The 13809-nt window shown below is 40.9% G+C and overlaps 1 protein-coding gene across 1 annotated transcript in view; it reads right to left on the bottom strand.

Moving 5' to 3' along the window:
• LOC117360483 (endothelin receptor type B-like) overlaps positions 1 to 13212 on the bottom strand; it is a 53281-nt gene extending 40069 nt beyond the window's left edge. Inside the window, exons 1-2 of the mRNA XM_033944285.1 lie at positions 13006 to 13212; positions 2046 to 2569 (exon numbers count right to left, since the gene is read on the bottom strand). Of these exons, the coding sequence (XP_033800176.1) occupies positions 2046 to 2510 (465 nt within the window). The 5' untranslated portion in view covers positions 2511 to 2569; positions 13006 to 13212. The remainder of the gene's footprint in view (positions 1 to 2045; positions 2570 to 13005) is intronic.
• Between the last annotated feature and the right edge of the window lie 597 nt (positions 13213 to 13809).

Here is a 13809-nt window from a genome sequence, read left to right on the forward strand (position 1 = left end):
GGGCTCCCTTTTGCCCCGATCATGTCGGGGAGTCGGGGGGGGCAAGAGGGCTTGAGCTCCCTCTTGCCCCGATCGTGTCGGGGGTGCCGCGGTTGGCTGGGGCAAGAGGGCAGGCGCAGGGCTCACAGAAGGGCCGGGACCGCCAAGAGGAAGCAGCAGGACACCGGTAAGAGCTTCTACATGATGGGGGGGTCCGGAGGCTATGGGGGTGCGAGCGGTCCCTCAGGCTGGGGGTGCGGGTGGGAGTGCGTGCGAGCGGTCCTTCGGGGTGCGGGTGCGTGCGAGCGGTCCTTCGGGGTGGGGTGAGAGCGGTCCTGCGGGGGGGGGGGGGGTGAATCGGACATCGGGGGGAACTATGTAAAAAAATTTGTACAGCGCGGTCACGCGTATAACGCGCAAGGGTATGCGCGGTTTGTAAAAACCACGTATAATGCGCGCGTTATATGCGAGAAAATACGGTAGTCTATATTAATTCCAAATCATGGATACTCCTTCAGATCTGCCTGCATATGGCCTTCTCTTTCATCTAACTGAGAGCATGGATCATGCATATCTGACCTTCTTTATCAGTTATTGTACCCAGTGGCATAAAAGGGGGAGGGTTCCCCCGGGTACAGCCCACGAGGGAGTGCTCTGAGGTCAACATCTTCTTCTTCCAGCAGCCGCAATGTTCACAATTTGCTGCTTTGCCAGAATCAGGCCTTCCTTTCTGCCAGATCCTGCCTTTGCGGAAATAGGAAGTAAGCGGGATCCAGCAGAGATGAAGGCCCAACACTGGCAAGAGCTGCATTTTCTGAATGCTGTGCTGCTGCGTGATAAAGAGAGAATGAGAGATGGAGGGAGGATGGGGGAGAGAAATGCTGCACCTGAGTGGGGAGAAGGAGATAGGGAAGGAGAAGGAAGACCAGGGAAGGGAGAGGAGAGAAAAGAAAGATGTCAGACCACGGGGAAGGAAGGGAGGAAGGGAAAGGAGATGCCAGACCATGGAGGGGGAGGAAGAGATGCCAGGGCATGGGGGAAGGGAGAAAGGAGAGAGGAAGGGAAAGAAAAGAGAGGAGATACCAGAGCATGGAGGGGGAGAGAGAGATGGAAGAAAAGGTGAGGAGAGAGATGCCAGGGAATGGGGGAGGGAAGGTAGGGAGACTGAGGTGTAAGACCATCATGAAGGAAGGGAGGGAGGGAAATGAAGGAAAGGAGATGCCAGAGCATGGAGGGAGAGGGATAGATGGAAGGAGAAGGGAGGAGAGAGATCCCAGGGCATGGGGGAAGGGAAGCAGATGCCAGACCATGGGCTGGGAAGGAGAGAAGGAAAGGAGAAGAGAGAGATGCCAGAGCATGGGGGAGGGAGTAGAAACAGAAAGAGAAAAATGGAAAGGACAGAGAAAGAGAGCAGGCACTGGATGGAATGGAGAGTGTTTTGGAATTTATTTATTTTTTGTTAATGTGTATATGTTTAGTTGTTTGTCTATGTATGCTTATGCATATTGATTGTAATCTGCATGGATTTTGGGATATGAGGGATATAAATGTTTTAAATTTTAAAAAAAATAATAATAACGAAGGTGAGTAAAGAAGAAACCAGAGATGACAAAAGGTAGAAAAAAATATTTTTTGTTGCTTTAGAAGTAGTATTGTAGCTGTATTGTTTAGGTTGTAAGCTCTTTCGAGCAGGGACTGTTTTCTTATGCTTTATGACTCTAAGCAGTGCTGCGTGCATCTGGTAGCGCTATAGAAATAATTAATAGTAGTAGTAGTTGTTGTATCGATAAACATTTATACATAGAAAATGGAAATAAGGTAATCTTTTTATTGGACTAATTTTAATACTTTTTTTTACTAACTTTTGGAGATCTAAATCTCCTTCCTCAGGGAGTGGCGTAATAAGGGGGGGGGGGGCGGTCCACCCATGTGCAACTTCTAGGGATGGGGCTCCTCCTATTCCTTTTTATATGGGGAGGTGTTAAAAAATGATTGACCCTGGGTGTCACATACCCTAAGTATGCCACTGATTGCACCAGACAATTCATATACTCTGCAGAGCCTACCTTGTACACATTGATGGGAAGAGCAATAAGGATGTACAACAAGTCCCCCAATGCCAAACTTGCAATGAGAACATTGGGTCCATTTCTCATACATTTGTTTTTGTAAATGATCCTTATGAGTGTAGAGTTCCCAATTATGCCCACAATGAAGATGGCACAAGATAAGAGAGTATTGATGTACTTGAACGCATGTCTGATTTCAGTTGGCGCCAAACAGGAGGGAAGCTGAGGGGCTTCATGCAAATCATTTCCTTTTCCAAGTATCTCCTCCGATTGGTTGGATATCAAAGTATTTCGGACAGTATCTAACTGGACCAAATCATAAGCCTGCTCTTGGTGTAGTACTGCCAGTGGATCAGAGCTCTCCTTGAGATTTTTGGGTGTCTGGATGTCCTGACAACAAACTGTCAAGCAAAGGCAAGTTAAACAAATGGCCAATGGAGGGAGAAGTGAATGCACAGCCATTGACAATACCACACTGCTGCAATCCACAGGAAATATCCTGGAGAAGGACTTTGCTTATCCTGTAGGAAAGAGAGAAATACAAGAAACAGGTTATTTTCTCCATTTGAGGACAGCTAGTGCAATACTTAAGTATTACTGTATACTGTATCTTCAAGGAATGTTTCAATTTTACTTTCTCTGAGACAGGAAAGACTGAATAAGCACCTAAAACCCTTCTGCCTCTTGTAGGAACATATGGAATGGCATTTCAGAAAGGACGTCTAACTAAGAATGTGGCTGTCCATTTCTCAGGTATTTTAGAACAAGATTTGCCAGCATACAGCCTGTTCTAAATAAGTGTTTCTTATGTCGGTCCTGGAGTTCCCCCTTGTCAATCAGGAATATGTGTGAAAGAAATTTGAATACAATGGAGGCAGTGTATGCAAATCAAGTTTATGCATATTCATTGTGGATATCCTGAAAACCTGACTGGCAAGGGGATACTCCAGGACCGACTTGAGAAACACTGTTCTAAATTACAGTACATGACAAATAGATGTCCATGTGCTTGGTGATGTCCAGCATGAGCACTCATTTTATAAACTGAAAGGTCCAAATTGGGTTTCTTTTTGTGTTTAGTTTGAGGTTTTGTTTTGTTGTCCAAATGTAGGGTTTGAGATAATTTGATAGTGAGGTTGGTTGGGTGATGAATGCGGGCTCAATTGCTGGGTCTGCGTTTCCATTGTGAGATCATATATAATAGAAATATCTAGTGCTGAGAAAAACTTGGGGAACCCCCTAGGGTGGTCTGTATTTTAGAACATAATTTATGCTAACCACCGCCCCTCCCAAAAAAAACAACAAAAAACCATGATTAGATCCCTCAGAAAGCAATGGAAAACCCCAGTGAATAAATTGGACAAAAAGGATGTTTTGATTATTTATTCAAAAAACCGATTCAATATTAAACACCCTTATGTGAAAAAGGATGTGAACCCTTCATTGAGCAACTGGTGGTATCTCCTTGAACAGCTACAATTTCAAATAACTCTTCCTGTAACTGATGCTCACTGACAGTCTCTCCAATTGCCCTTGAGGAATTCTGCCCATTCTTCTGTACTGAACAAAGAGTTCACTTACTGCTTCACATACTGACTCTGAATTAGTTTTCTTGTTCTTCTTTCTAGATTAAGATGTCTCAAGGAACACTTGAAATTGTTTAATTTATGCCCTTTTGATTGCATAAGAAAAGAATGGTTTCAAGTAAACAAAGGTATCAGGGTAAGAATTCATAACTGTTCATTTGGGCTTCACAATGTATATTATATAAAGATGTTTGTAATATAGATATATCACTTATATGTGTGGAGCCCCATTTTGCATAGACTTAAGAGACTGAAACTGAGACATCTAGGTTAGGAGTAGAGAATGACACAGGGACAAATTTTTCCCCATCCCCGCGGGAACTCATTTCCCTGTCACATCCCAGCGAGATATTTTCCTGTCCCTGCCCCATTCCTGCAAGCTCTGAAATCATCTGTACAAGCCTCAAACACTTTAAAATCATAAGCAACATTCTAGAGCTCAGATTGTGATGTCATAATGCCTCATTCCACCAATGCCTAAGCTCCGTCCTTATCTGCACAAGCCTCAAACACTTTAAAATCATAAGCAACATTCTAGAGCTCAGATTGTGATGTCATAATGCCTCATTCCACCAATGCCTAAGCTCCGTCCTTATCTGCACAAGCCTCAAACACTTTAAAATCATAAGCAACATTCTAGAGCTCAGATTGTAATGTCATAATGCCTCATTCCACCAATGCCTAAGCTCCGTCCTTATCTGCACAAGCCTCAAACAATTTAAAATCATAAGTGTTTGAGGCTTGTGCAGTTAAGACAGAGCTTACAAGAATGGGGCAGGGGCAGGGACAATGACAAAATTCGTGGGGATGGGGAAAAATTTGTCCCCATGTCATTCTCTAGTTGGGAGTTTTGTTCCATCTAAGTGGGTCTTTTACAAAGCCACAGTAGCGATGCTGCCGTGGTGAATGTACTGAAGCCCATTCAATTTCTATGGGCTTCAGTACATTTACTACCATGACTTTATAAAAGGGGCCCTCAGTGAAGCACAGGAGCAATTGCTCATATATAAGAACATAAGAATTTCCATACTGGGACAGACCGAAGGTCCATCAAACCCAGTATCCTGTTTCCATCAGTGGCCAACCCAGGTCCCAAGTACTTAGCTAGTTCCCAAGAGATAAAACAGAATTTATGCTGCTAATTCTAGGAATAAACAGTAGATTTCCCCAAGCCATCTCAATAATGGCCTATGGATTTCTCTTTTAGGAAATTATTCAAGACTTTTTAAAACCCCACTAAGCTAACTGATTTTATCACATTCTCCGGCAATGAATTCCAGAGTTTAAACGCACATTGTGTAAAGAAATATTTAATCAGGTTTGTTTTAAATCTACTACTTAGTAACTTCATTGCATTGCCCCTAGACCTTCATTGCATGCTCCCTAGTCCTAGTATTTTGGGAAAGAATGAACAAGTGATTCACATCTGCTTTTCCAATCCATTCAGTATTTTATAGATCTCTATCATATCAACCCTGAGCCGTCTCTTTTCCATGCTGAAGAGCCCTAGTTGCTTTAGCCTTTCTTCATAGGGAAGTCATCCCAAACCTTATATAATTTTCACCGACCTTCTCTGTACCTTTTCTAATTCCGCTATATCTTTTTTGAGAAACGATGACCAGAACTGCACAGTATTCAAGTTGCGGCCATATCATAGAGCGATACAAAGGCATTATAACATTTTCATCTTTATTTTCAATATCTTTCCTGATAATTCCTATCATTCTATTTTACATGGTCACTCACAAAAATACTGACCTGACTCAAACAAAATTAAACTATAGAAAATTAATTAAACTAAGCTAAATCAATTACCATATGTGTGATGGTTTTTTATATTATATACAAAAATGTATTGCTAATAATGGGATAAAAATTGTTGGTTTTTAGATCTTGTCGATCATACAGAAAAATATTTGGATGCACCTGGCCACTCCTTAGAGGAAACATTGGTTGGAAGAATTGTAGAAAAGGACATATCAATGAAGAGCCTCTTCTAAAATACCTGCAGGACTCCACATGTATATGCCAGGAGATGCAGTGAGAGCAGCCATTTTACAAAAATAAAAAACATGAACAGCATGGACCCGGCAGCTTCCATGTGAAGGTGCTGGTACATGTGGAAGTGGTGATTTCACAACTCCCACATATAAGTGGTGACATATTCATAGGGGGCTGCTCCATTTTACAAACCATATACTAGAAAACAAATCACTTCATTTGATCAGTACACACCAACGCCAGAAAAAGTATTTTAAGGCGAAAGAAAAGCCTCAGACACGGAAAGGTGTTCCCACTCTCTTCCACCCAAGCATCACTGGCAAAAAAACTTTCACATATAGCTTATTTCTGGCAGGTGGAAGCCTAAAAATAGTCAAAACTAACTAGCTGACTATCATTTTGCGGCTTTTAAGCCACTGCTTCAGGGCTGTAACACCAACACTCCAGAAGTTTGACTATGCAATGATGCCAGCGCCTAGTCCATCCTTCAAAGCAATTTTGGAACTCTTTTTCTGGAATGCCCATCAGAGCTATTGTTGTATTATCCTTGATGTCCTGAATGTCATCAAAATGTTTTCCTTTCAATATTTCCTTTATCTTTATCTTTGGGGGCCAGATCAGGTGAGTATGGAGGGTGTTTCAATACAGTTATTTGTTTATTGGCTAAAAACTCCCTCACAGACAGTGCCATGTGAGCTGGCGCATTGTCGTGATGCAAGAGCCATGAGGTGTTGGTGAAAAGTTCAGGTTGTTTTCATCTAACTTTTTCACACAGCCTTTTCAGCTCTTCCAAATAGTAAACTTGGTTAACTGTTTGTCCAATTGGTACAAATTCATAATGAATAATCCCTCTGATATCTAAAAAGGTTAGCAGCATTGCTTTGACTCTTGATTTGGACTGATGGAACTTTTTTGGTCGTGAAGAATTAGCTGACTTCCATTGTGCACGTTGACGCTTTGTTTCAGAGTCAAATTGGTACACACATGTTTCATCACCAGTGATAACATGGCTCAAAACATCTTGCCTCTCCAAAAGGTTTTGGCAAACTTCGACTCTCCTTTGCTTTTGTTCACTGGTGAGCTCCTATGGGACCATTTTTGCACACACGTTTCTCATGCCAAGATTTTCCTGTTTCTCTATTGAAGTTTACTTGGTATGCTACGCTTCTCCAATCAGCTGACGACTTTGATGCACAATTTGACAAATTTTTGCAATGTTTTAATCAGTTCTGCTCATTACTGCCTGCCCTGATCTCTCTTCATCAGTGACGCTGTCTCTCCTCTCAGAAAAACGTTTAATCCATTTGTACACTGCCGTTTTCTTTGTGGCATTATCCCCATAAACTTAGACTAACATGTCCCTGATTTCAGTTCTACTCTTGCCCAGCTTAACAAGAAATTTTAAGTTTGTTCATTGCTCAAATTCAAGCTCCAACATTCTCATGACGGCACACAAAACATGCAACAACAATAATGAACACCACTCAGCAAAACACCATCACATGTTGACACGAACACAGCTGTGAGACACTGATAAACCAAGGTAATAAAACCTTACTGAGCTCTTTGTACAGTGCTTTCAATTTAAGGACACCTGGAAAGTTCATGAACTTAATTGTCAGACCTCATAAATTACATGAGATTAAGAAAAATGACTTCCTTAAACTCTTATGTAAACTTCTAATTGTAGATATCCATATGAAAATAGTAGCTTTCTGAACTCAGTATTTACACATGTATGCAATATTCACATGCAAATGCTGATATATATACTGTATATATACGGATGTTTCTAAAATAATGGCCTATATATAACACGTATGTTATATAAAAGGAGATCCATTTTAAGTTGCTTATCTTAGAAGAGGTAGTGATCCCCAATAACTTAGGCCCCTTTTATCTACGGTAATTGTGTTAGGGTTGGGTTTTTTTTAAATCGCAGGCCGCTACGGTAAAAATTCTGATGCTCATAGAATTCCTATGAATGTCGGAGCTTTTACTGCAGCAACTCATGATTTAAAAAACCCTAACGTGGCTTGATAAAAGTTCTCTAAAAGCTTGCCCAAAAGTTTTGGAGCTGAAAGATTTTGCTAAAGCTTTTACTAAAGCTTAGCACATGCTAACGGAATTAGCATGCTAAATATTAAGAAGTCCATAAATACAAAATAGGTTTCTTAGCATTTAGCATGTGCTAATTCCATTATCATGCTAAGCTTTGGTATAAGAATCCCTCTATGACAGGGGTCTCAAAGTCCCTCCTTGAAGGCCGCAATCCAGTCAGGTTTTCAGGATTTCCCCAATGAATATGCATGAGATCTATGTGCATGCACTGCTTTCAATGCATATTCATTGGGGAAATCCTGAAAACCCGACTGGACTGCGGCCCTCGAGGAGGGACTTTGAGATCTCAATGCTGAAATACTCTGCTGAGTACTGAAGAGTTTCCAGCCTTTTGCTGGAATAAAAAGTTCTTCTTACTGACCCTTTTGATTATTTGCTGAATAACCTTTTGTCTGTTGAATCAATGAAGGGCTGTGAGACAAAGCACCTATAACCTAGGGCTTCTTTTACAAAGGTGCGCTAGGGCCTTAACGCGTGGAATAGCGTGCGCTAAAATGCTATGTGTGCTAGCTGCTACCGCCTCCTCTTGAGCAGGCAGTAGTTTTTCAAATAGCACACGCTAATCCAGTGCATGTGCTAAAAACGCTAGCACACCTTTGTAAAAGGAGCCCCTAGTCCTGTGTGCATGTGTTTTAATCTCTAGTGTTTTTTGTCTTATTTTTTTTTAATCTTATTTTATTCCTATTTGTTATCGTTTGTGTACCCGCTGCAGATATTTAATATGAAAATACTCTTTTTGTTCTTTGTGGATTTTATTAAAAGAATTATCTTTGTAATTAATGATTTTGTAGTTTTAAGGGGCTTTTTTACTAAAGAGTAGAGAATGGCACGGGGACAAATTTGTCCCCGTCCCATTCCCGGTCCTGTCCCCGTGAGTTTTGTCGCTGTCCCATTCCTGTAAATTCTGCCTTAACTGCACAAGCCTCGAACACTTATGATTTTAAAGAGTTTGAGGCTTGTACAGATGAGGACGGAGCTTAGGCATTGGTGGAATGAGGCATTATGACATCACAGTCTGAGCTCTAGAATGTTGCTACTTATGATCTTAAAGTGTTTGAGGCTTGTACAGATGAGGATGGAGCTTAGGCATTGATGGAATGAGGCATTATGACATCACAGTCTGAGCTCTAGAATGTTGCTACTTATGATCTTAAAGTGTTTGAGGCTTGTACAGATGAGGATGGAGCTTAGGCATTGATGGAATGAGGCATTATGACATCACAGTCTGAGCTCTAGAATGTTGCTACTTATGATCTTAAAGTGTTTGAGGCTTGTACAGATGAGGATGGAGCTTACAGGAATGTGGCAGGGACAGGAAAAGAATTCACGGATTTGGGACAGGAAAAAGAGTTCCCGTGGGGACAGGGAAAATTTTGTCCCCGTGCCATTCTCTGTTAAAGAGCACCAAACAATTAACTCTGTAAAGTAGATGCTAACAGTTATGCACTGATCACATTTGTAAATGTTTAGTATACTCAAGTTTCTATTCAACTCCAACTCAACTCAATAAGGCTCGGGTTCTTTATAGGGTGCTGATATTGGCGGTTGCCTAAAAAGCAGCCACCAATTGTGTGTCAATTATGTGATGGCACCCTATTGAGAATTGCTCCACTGCAAAAGATAGGTGCTGGAAATGTAGGCCAGGGTTTTCTTGGACTACATTTCTGGTGCCTATCTTTGTCGTGAATCGCGCCTACATAAGCGCTTAAAGCCGCCTAATGCCACTTCTGACATTAGCCATGCACATAATGGCATTAGGTGCCTAAAACACCTATGTGGGTGCAATTTAAATGCATATTATTTAGGCATTGGAAGGTATTTTAATAGTGCCTTTTTTGACATTTTTAATGGCGTTTATTAATTAACATAGGCAAGGCTAGGGCGCTTGCCGGCATCTAAATTTAGGTGCCATTTCTAGAATTTCCCCCTAAATGAACAGGAACAATATTAGGAAGGAAAAAGCCTCACAGAATCAGTAAATATATGTAATCTTAATATGCTCAAATTTGATCTAATCATGGATATGGAGGAGTGGCCTAATGATTAGTGCAGTAGACTGAGATCCTGGCAAACTGAGTTCAGTTCCCATTACAGCTCCTTTTGACCTTGGTAAGCCACTAGGGTGCTATTTACTAAGGTGTGCTAATGAATTTAGTGCATGCTTGGACTAAATGCTAAGATGCCTAAATTGACCAGTGCCTATAAAAATGGGGCTGGCTATAAGTCAGTCATACTTAGGCACCATTTACAGAATTGTGGCTAGCAGTGCCTATGTAAAAACATAGCTGCCTGAAATATAGGCAAGGGTTTTAAAGGCCTACATTTCAGGTGCCTAAGCTTTTGGAGAATTGTGCTTAATAGCACCTAAGTCACACTCCGCCCATAGAAATGCCCATTTAGGCTTTTGCCGCCACTAAGAACCATGTGATAAATGCCTATCTTTTATAGAATCAGATAGGCACCTATCGCCTAATTAATTTCTTTTTACCAATTATTTAGGCCCTCTTTTACTGAGGTGCGCTCACCGATTAGCACGCGCTAATTGATTTAGCATGCGCTAAACGCTAATGCGTGCATGTTAGTCTATGGACGCGTTAGCGTTTAGCGTGCGCTAATTCAATTAGTGTGCGCTAATCGGTTAGCGCACCTTAGTAAAAGAGGGGGTTAGTCTATTAAGGTTATTTTGCCAGTTAAATTAGGCGCCTAACTTTAGTTGCCCTATATAGAATCAGACCCAAAATGGGCATCTTAGCATTTAGTGTGCGCTAAGTATTAGCATGCACTAAATTCATTAGCACACCTTAGTAAAAGCACCCCTTAATCTTCTATTGCCCCTTGTATTAAACAAAAACCCTTTGAGATCTTGACATACTTACTTTAAACATTTAACTGCAATATATTACGGCCCCTTTTATTAAGCTGCGCGAGAGGTTATTAGCGTGGGCCGGCGCACCATATGCTCTGACGCTCATAGAATTCCTATGAGCGTCGGAGCACTTACCTCACCGGCCCGTGCTAAAAAACCTCTCGCGCAGCTTGATAAAAGAGGAGCTTAGTGATTACTATAAAGTCACTTGTTTTGATTACATGATACGACTGGATAGTAGGGCTATGAAATGTTAAGCAGTGTTGGTACTAGGCTGATTTATTTTGCTTTCACACAGATTTATGCTGGGTCCTACTAAATTGCAACTCTGAGCGCTGTGTGTATGGGTGGAAGACGAGGGGGGCTCAGAATTCATAGAGGCCGAGAATTGTTAGTTTGATGCATACCAAATAGAAATTGTGAGTGTGGGTGTGAATATATATTTATATCTATATATTCCATTTATAAAAATTATATATGTTCTAATTGTGCTTTAGGCTATTTTCCTCCTGGTGATATTATCAGATTAGGGTTACCATATGGCTCCAGGAAAAGGAGGACGGATTGAGACATCTGGATTTTTCTTCCATTGAAATCAATGGAACTAAGGAAGACAGATAGCATAGTGCCATTATTCACCAAAAGCAGGACATCTGTTAGTACAACTGAGAGATCTTTATGTGCTTCTGTATATAGGTAATGGAAGGCCTATCAGAGACAGTGTGTGTGTGGGGGGGGGAGGGGGGTCAGGTGAGGCAGCTGAGTCATTTGGTATGGGACTAACACTGGCTTTTATAAAACTGCAGTACAGATTTCTATCGCTGGCCAGCGAGGTAAATGCTCCAACGCTCATAGAACTCCTATGAGCGTCGGAGTATTTACCTCGCCAGTACATGGTAGAAATCTCTACCGCAGCTTTGTAAAAACCAGCGTTTATGAGGGAGAATTATAGCGTGATAAGTAACTTACTTTATTAAAAGGATCAAATGTCAATGTAAAACACAGTTAAACAATGAGATACAAGTGGGGCTAAGCAGATCAAATCCTAGTAATAATTATATGAGGCATTGTCAGAAATAAAGACAGTAGCACAGCACAGTAGAACATTCATAGAAGAGAAATATCATACATGATAACAGAGGGCAAATAATAGGCAGCAATTATGTGTGTCCAGGACTCTGGGTTTTCCTAATGTGCATCGACCCTGGCCTCTGAGATTTTTTGAAAGGCTCTGGGTAATGGATGTAAGAGGCCAGTGTGCTAAAATGTAAGCAGCAATGAATGAAAAACTTTGCAAAACACTGAAATATGAACTTCGCTCCCTAAATTTTGACATCTTGCATATCTTTTGAGAAAAATTAGCACATTTTGTCTCTTCTCCACTCTAAAATTCTGCAGGTAGATCACTACATGGACAATTTTAATAGAATTCATAAATAATAAACCCCTGTGGTGCAAAAACATGCAAAACAGCTATGCATTTTGCAAAAACAGGAATGGTGGAAAAGCCATTTGGGAAGGAAAGTCTTGCATGTAGTTTTGTTACCCTGCTCACATACAAATTTGTGGGTGTACAAGGTCACTAAACTGCAGGAATTCCTGCAGGGTAATATATCAATCTCTTTTGCAATAAAGGGGAGAAAAGAATAACATAGACCTAAAATCGAAAGCAAAAAGCAATGAAAAATTAGACCAGTTGGAATAGTTATATTCTTTGCATATTGCTCCAAAAATGTCATTTAGTGGTAATTCCACAGCAAGATATAAGTCTTCTCAGATTATTAGTGGCAATATTGCTAATCATTTGAGAAGTCTTCTGCTATGGGAACACTTCTAGGTGGTTGGTATATACAGACGAGGTCACACCTGTAGCTGTTTGGCATGTTGTGTTAAATTAAATTTAGTATGAGGGGCCGCTGAAAAGTTCTCAGCCCAACCAACAAAGTTGAGGCAGTCTCCATCAAGGGTTATACGCTTAGTTCAGCAATTTTCCTCTTTTTTGGTTCCGTATTTTTCCGATGGAATGAAAAAAGTGGAAATTCACTGGATTAAGTGTATATAGCCTTCGATGGAGACTGCCCCAACCTTGTTGGCTGGGCTGAGAACTTTTCAGCGGCCCCTCACATTCACTTCTATACAGACCTACAGATCCATTAAAAGAAATCCTTCTCTTCTTATATATGAGTCCAAAGAATCTCAGCTATCTGTATCAGAGCTTCTTTCTAATTCATTTCTTTATCATTTTCCATGGTGTTTAAAGAGTTCATGCAAAACATACGTGATACTATAAGGAAAGACATGTAGCATAAATCTTATAAAGGATTTCCAACAGATATAGGTACAAATATAATACTTTTATTGAGTGCTATAAGAATTAAATTACCTTTCTGTTCCCTGGGTCCACTTCCTTTGGATACAAGCACACGATCTTGAGTTTCCTTATGTTTTTTTTCTTTCACTAGAATGTCCTGTTCTGCAAATTTTAAACAAGGAGGAGGTCTGAGCTACTCTGCATAGGAAAGTCCACTGGTATATCTGGGTTCCAAAGATTCACATCCATAAGTGATTTGGGGTGGGCAGGCAAGGCTTATTTTTTGATGTTTGGTAAATCTGTCAGGGTGGACAGTAATTATACACAGTGCTTGAGGCTGCCCTGTGATCTCTCAGTCACATCATCCAATGACTGAATGCAAAGAGGGGGGGGGGGGGGGAAAGAAGCAGAGGCAGCATGACACTTGCAGGATGTCTCCTATAAGAGAAATGAAAAATAAACAGAAATAGAGCGTTCAGGCTTGTGCATGTGTCTATGTGAGGGGGATAATCATTTTTCTAGAGAGGATCTTTCTTATTCAGTTTGCCCCAGGTTTTACGAGCCAGTTGTATAGCTCCACACTTGAGTGAAGTCAATAAAATAATATAGTAAGGAAGATGAAATGTAGCGGTTAGTTCAGTAAATGACAAGCAGAAAGAAATTCAATAGAATGGTTGAGAGGTAGAGTGGTTGGGTGCTGAGTTGGTGGTGTAGGGAATTGCAGGATTAAAATTGCCATATGAATGGGGGGGGGGGAGGGGAGAAGAGGGCAATTGAGTGTCTCTGTAATTTATTAATTGTTTTGTTATGATATTCATTGGTTTTTAATCTCTGACTTGTGAATCACCTGGAGCAGCACAACAGAACAGTAGATAC

The sequence above is a fragment of the Geotrypetes seraphini genome, chromosome 5, assembly GCF_902459505.1.
Source record: "Geotrypetes seraphini chromosome 5, aGeoSer1.1, whole genome shotgun sequence".
NCBI lineage: Eukaryota > Metazoa > Chordata > Amphibia > Gymnophiona > Dermophiidae > Geotrypetes > Geotrypetes seraphini.